This window comes from Oncorhynchus kisutch, linkage group LG16 (genome assembly GCF_002021735.2).
Source record: "Oncorhynchus kisutch isolate 150728-3 linkage group LG16, Okis_V2, whole genome shotgun sequence".
Lineage (NCBI taxonomy): Eukaryota > Metazoa > Chordata > Actinopteri > Salmoniformes > Salmonidae > Oncorhynchus > Oncorhynchus kisutch.
The window spans coordinates 13,668,584-13,688,545 of record NC_034189.2 but is presented as its reverse complement, the minus strand read 5'-3'; the positions used below and the strand labels follow the sequence as shown (position 1 = coordinate 13,688,545).

Genomic DNA, 19,962 nt, shown 5'->3' with positions numbered 1-19,962 from the left:
ATTTAATTACACACCAAGACATAAAACAAGGAATAAAACAGAATGTCTCTCTACTTCTCTCTCTCTCTTTCTTTCTCTCTCTCTGTCTCTCTCTCTCTACTACTTCTCTCTCTCTCACTCTGTCTCTCTCTACTACTACTTCTCTCTCTCTACTACTTCTCTCTCTCCTACTACTTCTCTCTCTCCTACTACTTCTCTCTCTACTACTACTTCTCTCTCTACTACTCTCTCTCTCTACTACTTCTCTCTCTCTCTCTACTACTTCTCTCTCTCTACTACTCTCTCTCTACTACTCTCTCTCTCTACTACTTCTCTCTCTCTACTACTTTTCTCTCTCTCTCTACTACTTCTCTCTCTCTACTACTTTTCTCTCTCTCTACTACCACTTCTCTCTCTACTTCTATATTTAATTACACACCAAGACATAAAACAAGGAATAAAACAGAATGTTGAAATAATAGTAAAAAAAAAGAAAAAAGAATTATGTGGAAAGTAACTCCTCCGGTGTCTTGAAATGATGTGGATCATGTAGAGTAAGACATTCAGTGTGGTGACTGTGGTCTGTATTTTTGTGTGAAACAGTTTTTGCGTTTTGTTTCAGGTTGGATGAAATGCTCAATGAGAAATGCCCCCCCCCCTCTAAATCTCCCGTTACATCTCTTATTTCCTCTCTACCTCATTCCTCCAACCCTCCCTCCCTCTCCCAAGTTCCAGTACCAATACCTTACACTCTCTCTTGGCGATCTTATCCAGTGAGAGGACGGGGCATTCGGGGGGAAGGTAGAGGGGTCGACCCACTGGAGATCCCACTGGAGGAGTGATGGCCCGGCGCTCCATAACACTGCCCGTCCTGGAACACACACACACACGGACAGATACAGACAGACGCAACAGACAGGCACACACACAAGATGGGGATGATTAGGAGAGAGTTCAAAGAGTCTGAGAGCGGTCAGGGAGGCACTGCCAGAATGTGGGGATTACAGTATGGTTGGGTGTGCGTGTTTGACTGAATGCTAATGTGTGTGCTTCTACGTGTGTGTTCTGCCTTCAAGTTAAATCTAAAAGGGGAATATACACTTGCTGTTTTTCCTCCTCGATCTATACAACCTACTGTACATTCTCAAAGTGAATGAGAACTACATACCTACGTAATCTATACAACCTACTGTACATTCTCAAAGTGAATGAGAACTACATACCTACGTAATCTATACAACCTACTGTACATTCTCAAAGTGAATGAGAACTACATACCTACGTAATCTATACAACCTACTGTACATTCTCAAAGTGAATGAGAACTACATACCTACGTAATCAATACAACCTACTGTACATTCTCAAAGTGAATGAGAACTACATAACTACGTAATCTATACAACCTACTGTACATTCTCAAAGTGAATGAGAACTACATACCTACGTAATCTATACAACCTACTGTACATTCTCAAAGTGAATGAGAACTACATACCTACGTAATCTATACACCTTTGTTTTATTCATTTGGAAAATGTTCTATAAATGTTAATAATGTTTTGAAAATGTGGAGTAGGTGGTGTAGATCGATAGGGAAGAAAATGTGGAGTAGGTGGTGTAGATCGATAGGGAAGAAAATGTGGAGTAGGTGGTGTAGATCGATAGGGAAGAAAATGTGGAGTAGGTGGTGTAGATCGATAGGGAAGAAAATGTGGAGTAGGTGGTGTAGATCGATAGGGAAGAAAATGTGGAGTAGGTGGTGTAGATCGATAGGGAAGAAAATGTGGAGTAGGTGGTGTAGATCGATAGGGAAGAAAATGTGGAGTAGGTGGTGTAGATCGATAGGGAAGAAAATGTGGAGTAGGTGGTGTAGATCGATAGGGAAGAAAATGTGGAGTAGGTGGTGTAGATCGATAGGGAAGAAAATGTGGAGTAGGTGGTGTAGATCGATAGGGAAGAAAATGTGGAGTAGGTGGTGTAGATCGATAGGGAAGAACATGTGGAGTAGGTGGTGTAGATCGATAGGGAAGAACATGTGGAGTAGGTGGTGTAGATCGATAGGGAAGAAAATGTGGAGTAGGTGGTGTAGATCGATAGGGAAGAAAATGTGGAAGTAGGTGGTGTAGATCGATAGGGAAGAAAATGTGGAGTAGGTGGTGGTGTAGATCGATAGGGAAGAAAATGTGGAGTAGGTGGTGTAGATCGATAGGGAAGAAAATGTGGAGTAGGTGGTGTAGATCGATAGGGAAGAAAATGTGGAGTAGGTGGTGTAGATCGATAGGGAAGAAAATGTGGAGTAGGTGGTGTAGATCGATAGGGAAGAAAATGTGGAGTAGGTGGTGTAGATCGATAGGGAAGACAATGTGGAGTAGGTGGTGTAGATCGATAGGGAAGAAAATGTGGAGTAGGTGGTGTAGATCGATAGGGAAGAAAATGTGGAGTAGGTGGTGTAGATCGATAGGGAAGAAAATGTGGAGTAGGTTGTGTAGATCGATAGGGAAGAAAATGTGGAGTAGGTTGTGTAGATCGATAGGGAAGAAAATGTGGAGTAGGTTGTGTAGATCGATAGGGAAGAAAATGTGGAGTAGGTTGTGTAGATCGATAGGGAAGAAAATGTGGAGTAGGTTGTGTAGATCGATAGGGAAGAAAATGTGGAGTAGGTTGTGTAGATCGATAGGGAAGAAAATGTGGAGTAGGTTGTGTAGATCGATAGGGTAGAAAATGTGGAGTAGGTTGTGTAGATCGATAGGGTAGAAAATGTGGGAGTAGGTTGTGTAGATCGATAGGGAAGAAAATGTGGAGTAGGTTGTGTAGATCGATAGGGAAGAAAATGTGGAGTAGGTTGTGTAGATCGATAGGGAAGAAAATGTGGAGTAGGTTGTGTAGATCGATAGGGAAGAAAATGTGGAGTAGGTTGTGTAGATCGATAGGGAAGAAAATGTGGAGTAGGTTGTGTAGATCGATAGGGAAGAAAATGTGGAGTAGGTTGTGTAGATCGATAGGGAAGAAAATGTGGAGTAGGTTGTGTAGATCGATAGGGAAGAAAATGTGGAGTAGGTTGTGTAGATCGATAGGGAAGAAAATGTGGAGTAGGTTGTGTAGATCGATAGGGAAGAAAATGTGGAGTAGGTTGTGTAGATCGATAGGGAAGAAAATGTGGAGTAGGTTGTGTAGATCGATAGGGAAGAAAATGTGGAGTAGGTTGTGTAGATCGATAGGGAAGAAAATGTGGAGTAGGTTGTGTAGATCGATAGGGAAGAAATGTGGAGTAGGTTGTGTAGATCGATAGGGAAGAAAATGTGGAGTAGTTGTGTAGATCGATAGGGAAGAAAATGTGGAGTAGGTTGTGTAGATCGATAGGGAAGAAAATGTGGAGTAGGTTGTGTAGATCGATAGGGAAGAAAATGTGGAGTAGGTTGTGTAGATCGATAGGGAAGAAAATGTGGAGTAGGTTGTGTAGATCGATAGGGAAGAAAATGTGGAGTAGGTTGTGTAGATCGATAGGGAAGAAAATGTGGAGTAGGTTGTGTAGATCGATAGGGAAGAAAATGTGGAGTAGGTTGTGTAGATCGATAGGGAAGAAAATGTGGAGTAGGTTGTGTAGATCGATAGGGAAGAAAATGTGGAGTAGGTTGTGTAGATCGATAGGGAAGAAAATGTGGAGTAGGTTGTGTAGATCGATAGGGAAGAAAATGTGGAGTAGGTTGTGTAGATCGATAGGGAAGAAAATGTGGAGTAGGTTGTGTAGATCGATAGGGAAGAAAATGTGGAGTAGGTTGTGTAGATCGATAGGGAAGAAAATGTGGAGTAGGTTGTGTAGATCGATAGGGAAGAAAATGTGGAGTAGGTTGTGTAGATCGATAGGGAAGAAAATGTGGAGTAGGTTGTGTAGATCGATAGGGAAGAAAATGTGGAGTAGGTTGTGTAGATCGATAGGGAAGAAAATGTGGAGTAGGTTGTGTAGATCGATAGGGAAGAAAATGTGGAGTAGGTTGTGTAGATCGATAGGGAAGAAAATGTGGAGTAGGTTGTGTAGATCGATAGGGAAGAAAATGTGGAGTAGGTTGTGTAGATCGATAGGGAAGAAAATGTGGAGTAGGTTGTGTAGATCGATAGGGAAGAAAATATGGAGTAGGTTGTGTAGATCGATAGGGAAGAAAATGTGGAGTAGGTTGTGTAGATCGATAGGGAAGAAAATGTGGAGTAGGTTGTGTAGATCGATAGGGAAGAAAATGTGGAGTAGGTTGTGTAGATCGATAGGGAAGAAAATGTGGAGTAGGTTGTGTAGATCGATAGGGAAGAAAATGTGGAGTAGGTTGTGTAGATCGATAGGGAAGAAAATGTGGAGTAGGTTGTGTAGATCGATAGGGAAGAAATGTGGAGTAAGTTGTGTAGATCGATAGGGAAGAAAATGTGGAGTAGGTTGTGTAGATCGATAGGGAAGAAAATGTGGAGTAGGTTGTGTAGATCGATAGGGAAGAAAATGTGGAGTAGGTTGTGTAGATCGATAGGGAAGAAAATGTGGAGTAGGTTGTGTAGATCGATAGGGAAGAAAATGTGGAGTAGGTTGTGTAGATCGATAGGGAAGAAAATGTGGAGTAGGTTGTGTAGATCGATAGGGAAGAAAATGTCATGTATTCCTATTTAGATTACATTTTAAGGCAGCAAGACTTTCACTAGCGACTGTATATACGCGTCAGTGTCTCCTACCTCATAAGATGTGACCGTGAGGTTTGTTGGTGAGAGAAGCTCTGTGACCGTCCCAGACTCTGTCTGTCCAGCAGGTCTCTAACAGCAGGGCTGGAGGGAGAGTTGTGACGGGACAAGGACAGAGACATGGGCCTGGCCTCAGCAGGGGGGTTGGAACAGGACGCTGTGAACTGGAGCTTCAGCTTCATGTGCTGGCTTAACTGGAGAGGAAGAGGAGGGTGAGTGAGTAATGTTTGGTCAGACAAGACAAGACAAGACCAGACCAGACAGACAAGAAGTGAGTGTGAGTGTGTTGGTACCTCAAACAGTCCTGCCTTGAGAATCTGGAAGGCAACTGTGAAGGAGAGGGTGGATCCTTTCCGACACTGTCCCAAGTTGTTGAGGGGGGAGTGACACACCACAGAACTGGCTGACGGGTCCTCCTGCCGACCACGTCCTGGGGGGAGGAAGGAAGAGAGGATGGTGTTTAGTTTAACCAAGGAGAGAGCAATATAATATAACCTAAAGTCATTCTGTTCCTCTGGTATGTAGTCAGTTAGTTAGGGGCTTTGTTACAAATCATGACTGGATGTTAGACAGGATTCACCCCTCATCTACCACTACACATCTCCCTCCCTCCCTTGTAACAACCTCTCCATTTTTTTTTTCTCGCTTTCCTCCATCTTCCCTCTGTCTCTTTCCATCCCTCTTCCAATCTCTCTCTATCACTCTTTTCCCCCCTCCATAATGATTATCTATTCTCACCTTCGGGTGTCCAGACCAGGCGTACAGCCAGGAAGTCCTGCAGGTTGTTGAGGAGGGTGTATTTGACCCGGAAGTGCTCCAGCGGCCTCACGGAACTCTGACAAGAAGCTGTCATCACCAAACGGGGGCGGTCCAGTCTCACGCTGGGTAGCTGGTAGTGGGTCGAAATGTACCTGGGGAAGGGAAGTGAAGAAGGTCAAATCAGGTAATAATAAGGGTAGGTATATTTGGACAGATAATAGAGTTAATGAAGAGTATGGGGTAGTTCCAACAAATACTGGGTGTACACTTATCTTGTGAAGGGAAGGCTTGTAGTTATGCTTGTAGTTATAATAGGATAGTTACAGTGCATTCGGAAAGTATTGGGACCCCTTCCCACATTTAGTTACGTTACAGCCTTATTCTAAAATGGATTCAAATACTTTTTTTCCCCTCATCAATCTATACACAATACCCCATAATGACAAAGTGAAACCAGGTTTTTCGAGATTTTTGCAAATTTATAAAAAATTGATTGAAAAAAATACCTTATTTACTTAAGTATTCAGACCCTTTGCTATGAGACTCGAAATTGGGCTCAGGTGCATCCTGTTTCTATTGATCATCCTTGAGATGTTTCTACAACTTGATTGGCGTCCACCTGTGGTAAATTCAATTGATTTGGAAAGACACGCACCTGTCTATATAAGGTCCCACAGTTGATAGTGCATGTCAGAGCAAAAACCAAGCCATGAGGTCAAAGGAATTGTCCGTAGAGCTCCAGGACAGGATTGTGTCGAGGCACAGATCTGGGGAAGGGTATAAAAACATTTCTGCAGCATTGAAGGTCCAAGAACACAGTGGTCTCCATCATTCTTAAATGGAAGAAGTTTGGAACCACAAAGACTCTTCCAAGAGCTGGCTGCAAACTAAGCAATCGGGGGAGAAAGGCTTTGGTCAGGGAGGTTATTAAGAACCCGATGGTCACTCTGACAGAGCTCCAGAGTTCCTCTGTGGAGATGGGAGAACATTCCAGAAGGAAAACCATCTCTGTAGCACCACCAATCAGATGAAGGTTGTGTGAATTAAACATGGTCAATTGCTTTCATGAGCTTTTTCTCTCACTGCCCTGAGTTTAAGACAAGGGTTTAGCCATCTTGGAATTAAGAACATTTCCAATAATCTTTTTGCGAAAGGAGAAACATAAGAAATAGCACAAGAACATTTCCTAGAACCTTCTTGAGGAATAGCACCGTTGCTTAACCCTCTTCTCGAGTAGTTAAAAGGGAAAAAATGTCAGTTAAGAGGAAATTACTTCTTAAGAAGGTTTTGTGAATCCGGCCCCTGGGCCTCCTGAGTGGCGCAGCAGTCTAAGGCACTGCATCGCAGTGCTAGAGGCATCATTACAGACCCGGGTTCGATCCCGGGCAGTATCCCAACCGGCCGTCATTGGGAGTCCCATAGGGCGGCGCACAATTTGCCCAGCGTCGTCCGGGTTAGGGGAGGGTCTGGCGGGGGGGCTCTACTTGGTTCATCGCGATCTCTAGCGACTCCTTATGGCAGGCTGGGCGCTTGCAAGCTGACCCCGGTCATAAGTTGAACGGTGTTTCCTCTGACACATTGGTGCGGCTGGCTCCCAGGTTAAGCGGGCGGGTTTTAAGAAGCAAGGTTGGGCAGGTCATATTTCGGAGGACGCATGACTCGACCTTCGCCTTCCGAGCCCATTGGGGGGTTGCAGCAATGAGACAAGATCAAAACTGTGGAGAGAAAGAGGGTAAAATAAAAACATTTTAAAAATAGACCTACCTGGTAAATGGAAGCTTAGAGGTAGACCATTGCAGCACAGCCACCAATGGAACCTCCAGAGCCTAAAGCAGAAAGAAAAACACATTCCTCAAATGATCTCATGCTGTAGACATAAGGACATTATTGGCAGATCTTTCATGCATACGTTTAATCTAAAACAGTTTAAATTATCTCACACTAAAGCCGGTTGTACACGACACAAAGAAAAAATATATATAATAATTTGCTGAGCGATGGTCTTGCCAACATAGTGGTGCGCACACTAAACAATGTGGCACACTAAACAATGTGGCACACTCAACAATGTGGCACACTCAACAATGTGGCACACTCAACAATGTGGCACACTCAACAATGTGGCACACTCAACAATGTGGCACACTCAACAATGTGGCACACTCAACAATGTGGCACACTCAACAATGTGGCACCCTCAACAATGTGGCACACTAAACAATGTGGCACACTAAACAATGTGGCACACTAAACAATGTGGCACACTAAACAATGTGGCACAGATAGGGGTCACACGCTACAAGATTCTTCACTTGGTCGTAAGGATTGTCGATACCACGCTGTCTCGCCAAAACAACGATGTGATTAGATTTAACGTAGCTACAACGAGCTGTGGCTCAAAGCAGCCTCAAATATCTTCAGTCAGACATTAACGCTTGCCATACAATGCAATCTGAAAGTATTCAGACCCCTTGACTTTTTCCAAATGTTTTCATTTTACAGCCCCAATTGTTTTTCTCCCTCATCAATCTACACACAATACCCCATAGCGACAAAGCAAAAACTATTTATAAGAAATAAAAACTGAAATATCACATTTACATAAGTATTCAGACCCTTTACTTTACTTTGTTGAGGCACCTTTGGCAGCGATTACAGCCTCAAGTCTTCTTGGGTATGATGCTACAAGCTCGGCACACCTGTATTTGGGAAGTTTCTCCCATTCCTCTCTGCAGAGCCTCTAAAGCGCTGTCAGGTTGGATGGGGAGCGTCGCTGCACAGCTATTTTTAGGTCTCTCCAGAGATGTATTGGGTTCAAGTCCGGGCTCTGTCTGGGCCACTCAAGGACATTGTGGTGGTGAAATTACAATATTATGGTATAATACTGTTATTGAATCAAATGGTAATTTTATGCAACAGAATAGGGTTCTTAGAACTCTATTGTGTCTGTGTGAACTAAGAGTGGGGATCTACGACAAGCCACATTCCATTCATGTGAGGGAAATTGCTCTGCTCTGACTGGAAGGCACTGGGGAGAGATGGCTCGGGTTGAGAGGAACCTCGTTTTGGGGGCCAAACCCTGGTTTTCATACAATGAGAACAGTCTTCACAGCAGATACTGTCTGCTATAAATTATTCATTTATTTCATACAAATCCTAACCTTGTGACCAATTCCACACATCTGTTGTTTGTCATCTAGACTAAGGGGGTGTATCTTTGCCATATAAAAGATGTTGGTATTTCTTGTGTCGGGGCTCTCAACACAACATTCAAGAGTGTTGTGTCGACCAGCCATCGTTATTGCAGAGCACTCACATGAATCACCTGTGTGTGTGGTGTGACATGCTATTCTTATTAATAAGTGAATAAAGATTTTGTTTAACTCTGACTTGTATGAAAAGTTTGTGTCTGTTTAAAGGCACAGTCAACTTAGTGTATGTAAACTTCTGACCCACTGGAATTGTTTAAAGGCACAGTCAACTTAGTGTATGTAAACTTCTGACCCACTGGAATTGTTTAAAGACACAGTCAACTTAGTGTATGTAAACTTCTGACCCACTGGAATTGTGATACAGTGAATTATAAGTGAAATAATCGTCTGTAAACAATTGTTGGAAAAATTACTTAAGTAGAAGTAGAAGTCCTAACTGACTTGCCAAAACTATGGTTTGTTAACAAGAAATTTGTGGAGTGGTTGAAAAACAAGTTTTAATGACTCCAACCTAACTTCCGACTTCAACTGTATCAAGCCAACATATTGAATTGAATAACTTTGGTTGTGAACTTCAGAGCTGTAGCGATTTGACACTATGGCTTTGGTTAAAGGCAAGTACAAACACATAATAGTAGTAGTCATCGCTCCTGCTCTAGTCTACTCATTCTGGGTGACACGAAACAACCTTATGATCTCACTGTTTTCTTCTCTGGCGAGCTCTCATTGGCTATTGCTGATCACCGTTCTCAAAACTTGTTGTAGCACATCACTAAACGAGCATTGCAGATTTTATGCAGATAAAATCAAACATGTTTGAAAATATTTGTGACGTCTGGGACTGCTCAAAGACGAGATCCGTAGATTGTGTCTCTGACCCGCTCACATTAAACAAGCGTCAGTGATAGCTGCGCGTCCCGAGTAGGCAATGACATGGGAATTTTGCCTCCAACCTCAAAAACTAAATCCGGGCCAAAATCGTGTAGTGTACAATCGGGTTAAGTATGATATTATAGTCTGGAATGTATCTCACTGACAGAGATACTCCCTTCACTCCCCTTTATGTTACAAACTGGGACTATTTCAGTTGGTATTACATTCTCCTTTCTCTCCGTGAGAGAATCTCTCCTTGTCTGCTTTTGAAAAAGGTTGAAGGTAACAGAGGAGAGGAGCTGAGGAGAGGAAACATAGAAACAAATGTGCTTGTATGAAATGAGACATCTGCACTCGCGCATCAACATTTTCTAGATAAAAGGATAAGTAGCATATAGATTTTAAATGTGTGCTTGCTTTTCTCATTCCAGAAAACAACAGCTGATTCAAAGGGGGAGTGGCCAATGTTTAAACACTTCTGCACTAGCCTCCATTGAGGATACACCTGTGCATCCTCTGCCGAAGTAGGTTATCATGGTGGTGAGCACAATCCTCCGTTCTCCTACTAACGAATTGACACTCTCCACGACTATTACCCACTTATCGGTTTCAGGGAAGGAGTCGAGGATAGACTTTTGCCCAATTGAGAATCTTCCCCACTCTCACCTCGCTGGACTCTTCCTCTGGCTGGTCTCTGAGCTGCAGCTGAAACAGGAAGTTCTGCTCCTCCAGGGCAGAGAGCATGCTGGGAAGGTGGGAGGAGCTACTGTTCATTCTGTGGAATGATGCCATGGTAACCTCCGCTGATTGGTGGCTGCAGACAGGTAGTATAGAATGTTGTGGTTACGAAATGGTTACAAAAAGTGGCACTTTTAACATTCTGACCAAGGTCTTTATTTAAACTTTTTTTTTACAGCAGTTTTGCATTAAATCCTAATGGTTAAGGTTGGGACTATAATTACCAGACATTGTCCACTAGGAGTACAGAGCCATCAGGCATCATGGGGAGGTAGGACGCGTTGAAGTTAGGAAGAACCCTCACGTTCCTAACACACACCTCCTCCTGGGAACTGGAGTTTAATACTGGGGAGAGGGGGGAGAGGTGGAGCGGGGAGCGAGAGAGAGGTGGAGCGGGGAGCGAGAGAAAGAGAGGTGGAGCGGGGAGCGAGAGAGAGAGAGAGGTGGAGCGGGGAGCGAGAGAGAGAGAGAGGTGGAGCGGGGAGCGAGAGAGAGAGAGAGGTGGAGCGGGGAGCGAGAGAGGTGGAGCGGGGAGCGAGAGAGAGAGAGGTGGAGCGAGAGAGAGAGAGGTGGAGCGGGGAGCGAGAGAGAGAGAGGTGGAGCGGGGAGCGAGAGAGAGAGGTGGAGCGGGGAGCGAGAGAGAGGGGAGCGAGAGAGCGGGGAGCGAGAGAGAGGTGGAGCGGGGAGCGAGAGAGAGGTGGAGCGGGGAGCGAGAGAGAGGTGGAGCGGGGAGCGAGAGAGAGAGAGGTGGAGCGGGGAGCGAGAGAGAGAGAGGTGGAGCGGGGAGCGAGAGAGAGATGGAGCGGGGAGCGAGAGAGAGAGATGGAGCGGGGAGCGAGAGAGAGAGATGGAGCGGGGAGCGAGAGAGAGAGAGGTGGAGCGGGGAGTGAGAGAGAGAGAGGTGGAGCGGGGAGTGAGAGAGAGAGAGGTGGAGCGGGTAGCGAGAGAGAGAGAGGTGGAGCGGGGAGCGAGAGAGAGAGAGGTGGAGCGGGGAGCGAGAGAGAGAGAGGTGGAGCGGTAAGCGAGAGAGAGAGGTGGAGCGGGGAGCGAGAGAGAGAGATGGAGCGAGGAGCGAGAGATGGAGCGGGGAGCGAGAGAGAGAGGTGGAGCGGGGGGCGAGAGAGAGAGAGGTGGAGCGGGGAGCGAGAGAGAGGTGGAGCGGGGAGCGAGAGAGAGGTGGAGCGGGGAGCGAGAGAGAGGTGGAGCGGGATGGAGCGAGAGAGAGATGGAGCGGGGAGCGAGAGAGAGGTGGAGCGGGGAGCGAGAGAGAGAGAGGTGGAGCGGGGAGCGAGAGAGAGAGGTGGAGCGGGGAGCGAGAGAGAGAGGTGGAGCGGGGAGCGAGAGAGAGGTGGAGCGGGAGGTGAAAGAGAGGTGGAGCGGGGAGCGAGAGAGAGGTGGAGCGGGGAGCGAGGGAGAGAGAGGTGGAGCGGGGGGCGAGAGAAAGAGAGAGGTGGAGCGGGGAGCGAGAGAGAGAGAGAGGTGGAGCGGGGAGTGAGAGAGAGGTGGAGTGGGGAGCGAGAGAGAGAGAGGTGGAGCGGGAGGCGAGAGAGAGAGAGGTGGAGTGGGGAGCGAGAGAGGTGGAACGGGGAGCGAGAGAGAAAGAGGTGGAGTGGGGAGCGAGAGAGGTGGAGCGGGGAGCGAGAGAGGTGGAGCGGGGAGCGAGAGAGAGATGAAGCGGGGAGCGAGAGAGAGAGAGAGGTGGAGCGGGGAGCGAGAGAGAGAGGTGGAGCGGGGAGCGAGAGGTGGAGCGGGGAGCGAGAGAGAGAGAGGTGGAGCGGGGAGCGAGAGAGAGAGAGGTGGAGCGGGGAGCGAGAGAGAGAGAGGTGGAGCGGGGAGCGAGAGAGAGAGAGGTGGAGCGGGGAGCGAGAGAGAGAGAGGTGGAGCGGGGAGCGAGAGAGAGAGAGGTGGAGCGGGGAGCGAGAGAGAGAGGTGGAGCGGGGAGCGAGAGAGAGAGGTGGAGCGGGGAGAGAGAGAGAGAGGTGGAGCGGGGAGAGAGAGAGAGAGGTGGAGCGGGGAGTGAGAGAGAGGTGGGAGACATTAAAAAAGAGACAGAGAGATGTTTAAGTGATGTAGTATTGTCTCCTAAAAGTCATGGTAGTATTGTCTCCTAAAAGTCATGGTAGTATTGTCTCCTAAAAGTCATGGTAGTATTGTCTCCTAAAAGTCATGGTAGTATTGTCTCCTAAAAGTCATGGTACTATTGTCTCCTAAAAGTCATGGTAGTATTGTCTCCTAAAAGTCATGGTAGTATTGTCTCCTAAAAGTCATGGTAGTATTGTCTCCTAAAAGTCATGGTAGTATTGTCTCCTAAAAGTCATGGTAGTATTGTCTCCTAAAAGTCATGGTAGTATTGTCTCCTAAAAGTCATGGTACTATTGTCTCCTAAAAGTCATGGTAGTATTGTCTCCTAAAAGTCATGGTAGTATTGTCTCCTAAAAGTCATGGTAGTATTGTCTCCTAAAAGTCATGGTAGTATTGTCTCCTAAAACAATGGCGTCACTTCCATAGGACAATATTTAAACACATACACAAACCCCACATCCCATTAAAGTAATAGTGCAACATTTTGGCAACCAAGTGCAGTTTCTCTGTGCAGTTTGAAGGAAGTTGAAGGTAGTTTCAGGGGCCATTGCTAACTACAGTTAGTGCAAGTCTATAGGAACTGCTAGCATACGACCTTCAACTTCCTTCAAACTGCACACAGAGAAACTGCACTCGGTTGCCAAAATGTCGCACTATTCCTTTAATGGGACGTGGATGTTGTAAGTGGGGTTTGTGTATGTATGTAGAAACATAAAAACGGTATCCATGAGTTCATCTGTGTCTGGGTATGTAGAAAAAAGGGTTTACACTGCCGTCAGAAAGTATTCACACCCCCTTGACCTTTCCACGTTGTTGTGTTACAGACGGAATTTTACATTTATTGAAATTGAGATTTGTTTTTGTCACTGGCCTACATACAATAATGATGTCAAAGTGAAATGATGATTCTCAAAACAAATTAATTATACACGAAAAGCTTAAATGTCTTAAGTCAATAAGCATTCAACCCAGTTAGTTATTGCAAGCCTAAATTAGTTCAGGAGTAAAAATGTGCTTAACAAGTCACATAATAAATTGCATGGACTCACTCTGTGTGCAATAATAGTGTTTAACATGAATGTTGAATGACTACCTCATCTCTGTATCCACACATACAATTATCTGTAAGTTCACTCGGTTGAGCAGTGAATTTCAAAACAGACCAGGGCGGTTTTCCAATACCTCGCAAAGAAGGTCACCCATTGGTAGATGGGTAAAAAAAAATCTAAAGCAGACATTGAATATCCCTTTGGTGGTAGTTGCATCATGTTATGCTTGTAATCGTTTATCTACTGGGGAGTTTTTCAGAACAAAAAAAACAGAAAGGCAAAATCCTAAAGGAAACCATGGGTCAGTCTGCTTTCCACCAGACACTGGGAGATGAATTCACCTTTCAGAAGGACAATAACCTAAAACAGAAAGGCAAAATCCTAACGGAAACCATGGGTCAGTCTGCTTTCCACCAGACACTGGGAGATGAATTCACCTTTCAGAAGGACAATAACCTAAAACAGAAAGGCAAAATCCTAACGGAAACCATGGGTCAGTCTGCTTTCCACCAGACACTGGGAGATGAATTCACCTTTCAGAAGGACAATAACCTAAAACAGAAAGGCAAAATCCTAACGGAAACCATGGGTCAGTCTGCTTTCCACCAGACACTGGGAGATGAATTCACCTTTCAGAAGGACAATAACCTAAAACAGAAAGGCAAAATCCTAAAGGAAACCATGGGTCAGTCTGCTTTCCACCAGACACTGGGAGATGAATTCACCTTTCAGAAGGACAATAATCTAAAACAGAAAGGCAAAATCCTAAAGGAAACCATGGGTCAGTCTGCTTTCCACCAGACACTGGGAGATGAATTCACCTTTCAGAAGGACAATAACCTAAAACACAAGGCCAAATCTACACTGGAGTTACTTACCAAGAATGTTCCCGAGTGGAATGTTCCCGAGTGGCCGAGTTACAGTTTTGACTTAAATCTACTTGAAAATATATGGCAATGAAAATGGTTGTCAAGCTATGATCAACAACCAATTTGACAAGAGCTTGAAGAATTATGAAAAGAATAATGGGCAAATGTTGCACAATTGAGGTGTGGAAAGCTCTTAGAGACTCACCCCAAAAGACTCACACCTGTTATCGCTGCCAAAGGTGCTTTTAAAAGTATTGACTCAGAGGTGTGAATACTTATGGAAATTAAATATTTCTGTAATTTATTTTCAATACATCTGCAAAAATGTATTCACATGTTTTTCTTTCTCACTTTGTCATTATGGGTTATTGTGTGTAGATTGGGTGTTAAAATATATTTATTTAATCCATTTTAAGTCAAGATGTAACATGACAAAATGTGGAATAAGTCAAGGGACATGAATATTTTCGGGAAGGCACTATAGTTGCCACACTATCCCTTTAAGACAATACAGGGTCATTTCAGAGGGTCCTCTTACTCTATAGTGTAAATGCACGCACGCACGCGCACACACACACACACGCACCACATATGAGCCATTACACTTCTGAGCTATTGCATAACACTGTAATAACACTGTGGCAGCGAGGATAAAGTACTTGATTTGTCATACTTTGCTCTCTGTTGCTGTTACTGTTAACAAACCAAGACTGTGTTAGCATAACCACTAGCTTAAGCACTTTGTTTTCAAACAGGAAGTAACATAACATAAATATGCCATTGATCAGATGCTTTTTTCCAAAGCGACTTACAACAGTGAGTGCATAAGTCTTTCATATGGGTGGCCTAAGTGGGAACTGAAATCCACAACCCTAGCATTGCAGGTGCCATGCTCTACCAATTGAGCCACACAGGACCAATCATGAATCTTCATTTGGCACTCCTCAACTAGGGCATTACCCAAGCTGCTACTGTACTTCTAGAATTAAAACAATATTCAAAAGTAGGAAAGTTGGCCCAACTCTCTATATACATGGCTCTGATTAATTCCAGTGAATGAACAGGATTTTACACACACACACACACACACACACACACACACACACACACACACACACACACACACACACACACACACACACACACACACACACACACACACACACACACACACACACACACACACACACACACACACACACACACACACACACACCTTGTTTCAATCTTTCCTTTATTCAGAAGTCAGGAGCTCTTAGCTCTGCTTCAGAGCAGGGTGAGCAAATCTGAGAATAGAAAACACCCAATGAGTCTAGGGTTAAGAAGAAATAGTGTGAGCCCATTCTAAATACACAAACAGCCCCCTACCATTTCTAGGCTTTAACTAGGGTCCAGTGTTTCTTATTCAGTGTAACTAGGGTCCAGAGTGTTTCTTATTCAGTGTAACTAGGGTCCAGTGTTTCTTATTCAGTGTAACTAGGGTCCAGAGTGTTTCTTATTCAGTGTAACTAGGGTCCAGTGTTTCTTATTCAGTGTAACTAGGGTCCAGTGTTTCTTATTCAGTGTAACTAGGGTCCAGAGTGTTTCTTATTCAGTGTAACTAGGGTCCAGAGTGTTTCTTATTCAGTGTAACTAGGGTCCAGAGTGTTTCTCGTTCAGTGTAACTAGGGTCCAGAGTGTTTCTCATTCATTGTAACTAGGGTCCAGAGTGTTTCTCATTCAGTGTAACTAGGGTCCAGAGTGTTTCTCATTCATTGTAACTAGGGTCCAGAGTGTTTCTCATTCATTGTAACTAGGGTCCAGAGTGTTTCTCATTCAGTGTAACTAGGGTCCAGAGTGTTTCTCATTCAGTGTAACTAGGGTCCAGAGTGTTTCTCATTCAGTGTAACTAGGGTCCAGAGTGTTTCTCGTTCAGTGTAACTAGGGTCCAGAGTGTTTCTCATTCAGTGTAACAAAGTTGAACCTCCCCAGCTCCCTACCTTTGAGAAGGGTCAGGTGCTTCCCGGAGACGGTAATCTGTTGACATTTCACAGTCGGAGGAGGAAGAACACTCAGGGTGGTGCTGACTGGACAGAGAGGGGGAAGGAGGGGGAGAGAGAGATATTTGTCATAAAAAATACATTCAAAAACTATTCTGTACAATATTTAATTGAATGCAAATATGATATATTGAGTTTTTTTGAATTTCAAAGGCATGTGTGTGTTTGTGTGTACCCTGGGCCTTAAAGGTGTTGAGGTCCTGTCTGAAGGTGTGTGTGGGACTCCTCAGCTGTAGGATGGTGAGGTAACCATGTTCCCTGATCTCTGCCTTCTCCTTCTCCTGCTTCCACACTGTCACTACGATCTGACATAGACAGGAATGCACAGGTTATGGCGATGTTATGAACATGAATAGTCACTACGATCTGATCACACATACACACACTCTCACCTTGACCTTGAGCGTGTTGACGTGGAGTTTGTCCAATGAGACGGTCAGAGGGAAGATGACCTCATCGTTCAGTACCACTGGCTTGTCCATGGGTGACTAGGATAGAGAGGAGGGCACAAGTACACACACACAGAAATATTAGATTATTTTCTATTGTTCATGGGTGACTAGGAGAGAGAGGACGAGACAGAAAAACGATGTTATATGTGTGTGTGTGTGTGTGTGTGTGTCTGTGTGTGTGTGTGTGTGTGTGTGTGTGTGTCTGTGTGTGTGTGTGTGTGTCTGTGCCACACAGAGACAGATTATGTAAACAATGGGCTCTCAAAAAGAAAGGAGGAGGATTTATTTGGACTATAGACTCTTGATACGGATGTGAGTCACTACTGTTATCCACTCTCCCACACCAGCAGTGTATGATGGACAAACAGGATCTTTCACAAAAGACATGGGAAATGAAAGTGTGGTTGAGTGCCACAAATACAACAATCCATTCCCATTGTTTTGCCCACATTGACTATCATAGTGGGTGTTATCTTGCAGCGTTGCCAACACCTCAAGGTACATTTGTTTGGCTATGAGCTGCGGTGTTATGAGAGGTGGTATGACTTCTCTGAAAATATGACTGGGTTGTTTTTGTCTGTCTGCACTGGCACTGCGCGGGCTTCATAACAGGCAATGGTGAGCAAATACTCCACAAGCCCTGCTCTCTCTCTCTCTCAATGTCAAGTTCGGACAAATCTAAACAGTGCCGAGGCTCGCATGCTTGAGGCGTCTTGTATGTCATCAGTAACTACTAGATAGCGCCGACATGTACAGCAGATCACAATTACAAGTTACCGTAGTCAGAGTGAGACAGTGTTTTGGCTTGTTGGGTCAGTGCATGCAGAAAGTTGAAAAAGGTCTGGTTCACTGTGGTTGTAGTTTACATGTGTGATTCTGCTGCACTCTTATCAGCACTTCCTATTTCACACAAGCCTATTATAAAATACAATAAACTGGCCGTGTTTATAGTCCACTTACGGACCCTTCTTTCCCTTCCACTTATCACCAGACTGTTATTATTTATTTCATATTACCTGCATCGGTGCCCGCCGATACTGCCGCCCATCACTCCCCGTGTTATTGTGAATGAGAAGCGGCTTGCATTCTCTGAAGCCTCGGTTCCTGGACTCCCTTCTGCCTATATGGGCTGTACCCGCAGCAAAGTCGACCTCGTCGGGGTCCTCGTCTGCACCGTCGTCGCTGTAGCTTCTCTGGAACTCGTGGGGGTGAAGTTGGGAGCGATGTCGGTTCTCGCCAGGGCACACACTTGCTACAGCGGAGAGGGACCCTACCAGCTCCTTCCAAGCCCGGGTACCGCAGTCACTATCCCCGTTTCCCTTTGTCCCGTCCGAACCTGACCTTTCATCTCTGGACCGCAGGACCAAAAAGAACTGCACGGTCTCACCGAGATAGAGGTGACTGCGACGGGGGAGAGTTCGGTATTTTGACGGGTCGGAAAGGTCCGTGATGGGAACAGCAGGGAAATACATAAAATACTCGCATTGCGATTCCATCATTAGAACCATTGCTAACGTTAGCTAGCTTATTTACCCGGTTATTGCCACATACAAACAAGCTAATACGATTCACACCCCTCTTGGAATTATAGTCTCCGTTTATGACCAGCGTCGACAGCTGGCCTATTTTCTATAAATATATTATCAATAATAAACATTTAAAATCCAATTCATTGTGGCCATCAGTCGATGAACCTGCAACCGACTCTTCACGTTGCATTGTGCTTCAGTACAACCAGTCGATCACAGACAAAAAAAAAAGCAGAATATTTAAACTAGGCAGGAGTAATCAACTGCCTATAAATATAGTTCACAGAAGCCCACATAGCAGGCCTTTCTCTCCCCAGTCAGGTAGGCCTACTAAATACTATTTAAAAAAATGTCTGACAATTAAATAAATAACACTTGATTTTGTCAGTTGAAAACATTGACTGAAAATCCTGTTAAACCCATTGTAAACTTGATGTGATCAATTTGCAACAATGCCTAGAGATTTGCAATTTCTATTTAAATCTTAAGCCACTCAAAACCACACAAGGATCACAGGCAGAAGCTTTGTAAAACCAGTGAATGAATGCATGCAGATGTACTGTATATCGAGGTTTCAAACCAAGTATAAACAACACAGGGAGATAATGACATGTTAAATATAGTTTTCTGAAGTATTACCTACAATGTCTGCAAAAAGTATGCTCTCAAGTATGGTAGAATAGTCCCAATTTGAATGAGAATAAAAGTCCTATCAAACCAGTACATTATGGTTGTTAGTTAACGCTAAGCCTATCAAACCTGTACATTATGGTTGTTTGTTAATGTTAGGCCTATCAAACCTGTACATTATGGTTGTTTGTTAATGTTAGGCCTACCAAACCAGTACATTATAGTTGTTTGTTAATGTTAGGCCTACCAGACCAGTACATTATAGTTGTTTGTTAATGTTAGGCCTACCAAACCAGTACATTATAGTTGTTTGTTAATGTTAGGCCTACCAAACCAGTACATTATAGTTGTTTGTTAATGTTAGGCCTACCAAACCAGTACATTATAGTTGTTTGTTAATGTTAGGCCTATCAAACCAGTACATTATGGTTGTTTGTTAATGTTAGGCCTAGCAAACCAGTACATTATAGTTGTTTGTTAATGTTAGGCCTACCAAACCAGTACATTATAGTTGTTTGTTAATGTTAGGCCTACCAAACCAGTACATTATAGTTGTTTGTTAATGTTAGGCCTATCAAACCAGTACATTATGGTTGTTTGTTAATGTTAGGCCTATCAAACCTGTACATTATGGTTGTTTGTTAATGTTAGGCCTATCAAACCAGTACATTATGGTTGTTTGTTAATGTTAGGCCTATCAAACCAGTACATTATGGTTGTTTGTTAATGTTAGGCCTATCAAACCTGTACATTATGGTTGTTTGTTAATGTTAGGCCTATCAAACCAGTACATTATGGTTGTTTGTTAATGTTAGGCCTAGCAAAGAAAGTTTCTATTCCCTGAATTTACCCTAGTTACTATTTCCTTGGTTTTCCCATACAAATGAATTAAATCATAATGATATCCATTCAATCTATAATACTATTTGGTGGAATGACAATGTATTTAAGTTACATTTCGTTGCTTCAACACCTTGCTGTTTTTTTTTTAATGGCAGTGAGAAAACATGTCCCATGATTCCAGGTGAGTAT

General features: G+C 44.1%; 1 protein-coding gene across 1 annotated transcript; it reads right to left on the bottom strand.

Moving 5' to 3' along the window:
• Positions 1-302: 302 nt before the first annotated feature.
• LOC109880449 (microtubule-associated protein 11-like) lies at positions 303-18,511 on the bottom strand. The gene is made up of 11 exons (XM_020472654.2): positions 17,788-18,511; positions 16,712-16,807; positions 16,495-16,624; positions 16,260-16,346; positions 10,505-10,625; positions 10,209-10,356; positions 7,222-7,283; positions 5,437-5,609; positions 4,992-5,128; positions 4,693-4,892; positions 303-850 (listed from the first exon to the last, which is right to left on the bottom strand). Exons 1-11 carry the CDS (start codon positions 18,277-18,279, stop codon positions 661-663), a joined length of 1,836 nt encoding a protein of 611 aa, XP_020328243.1. The 5' UTR covers positions 18,280-18,511; the 3' UTR covers positions 303-660.
• Between the last annotated feature and the right edge of the window lie 1,451 nt (positions 18,512-19,962).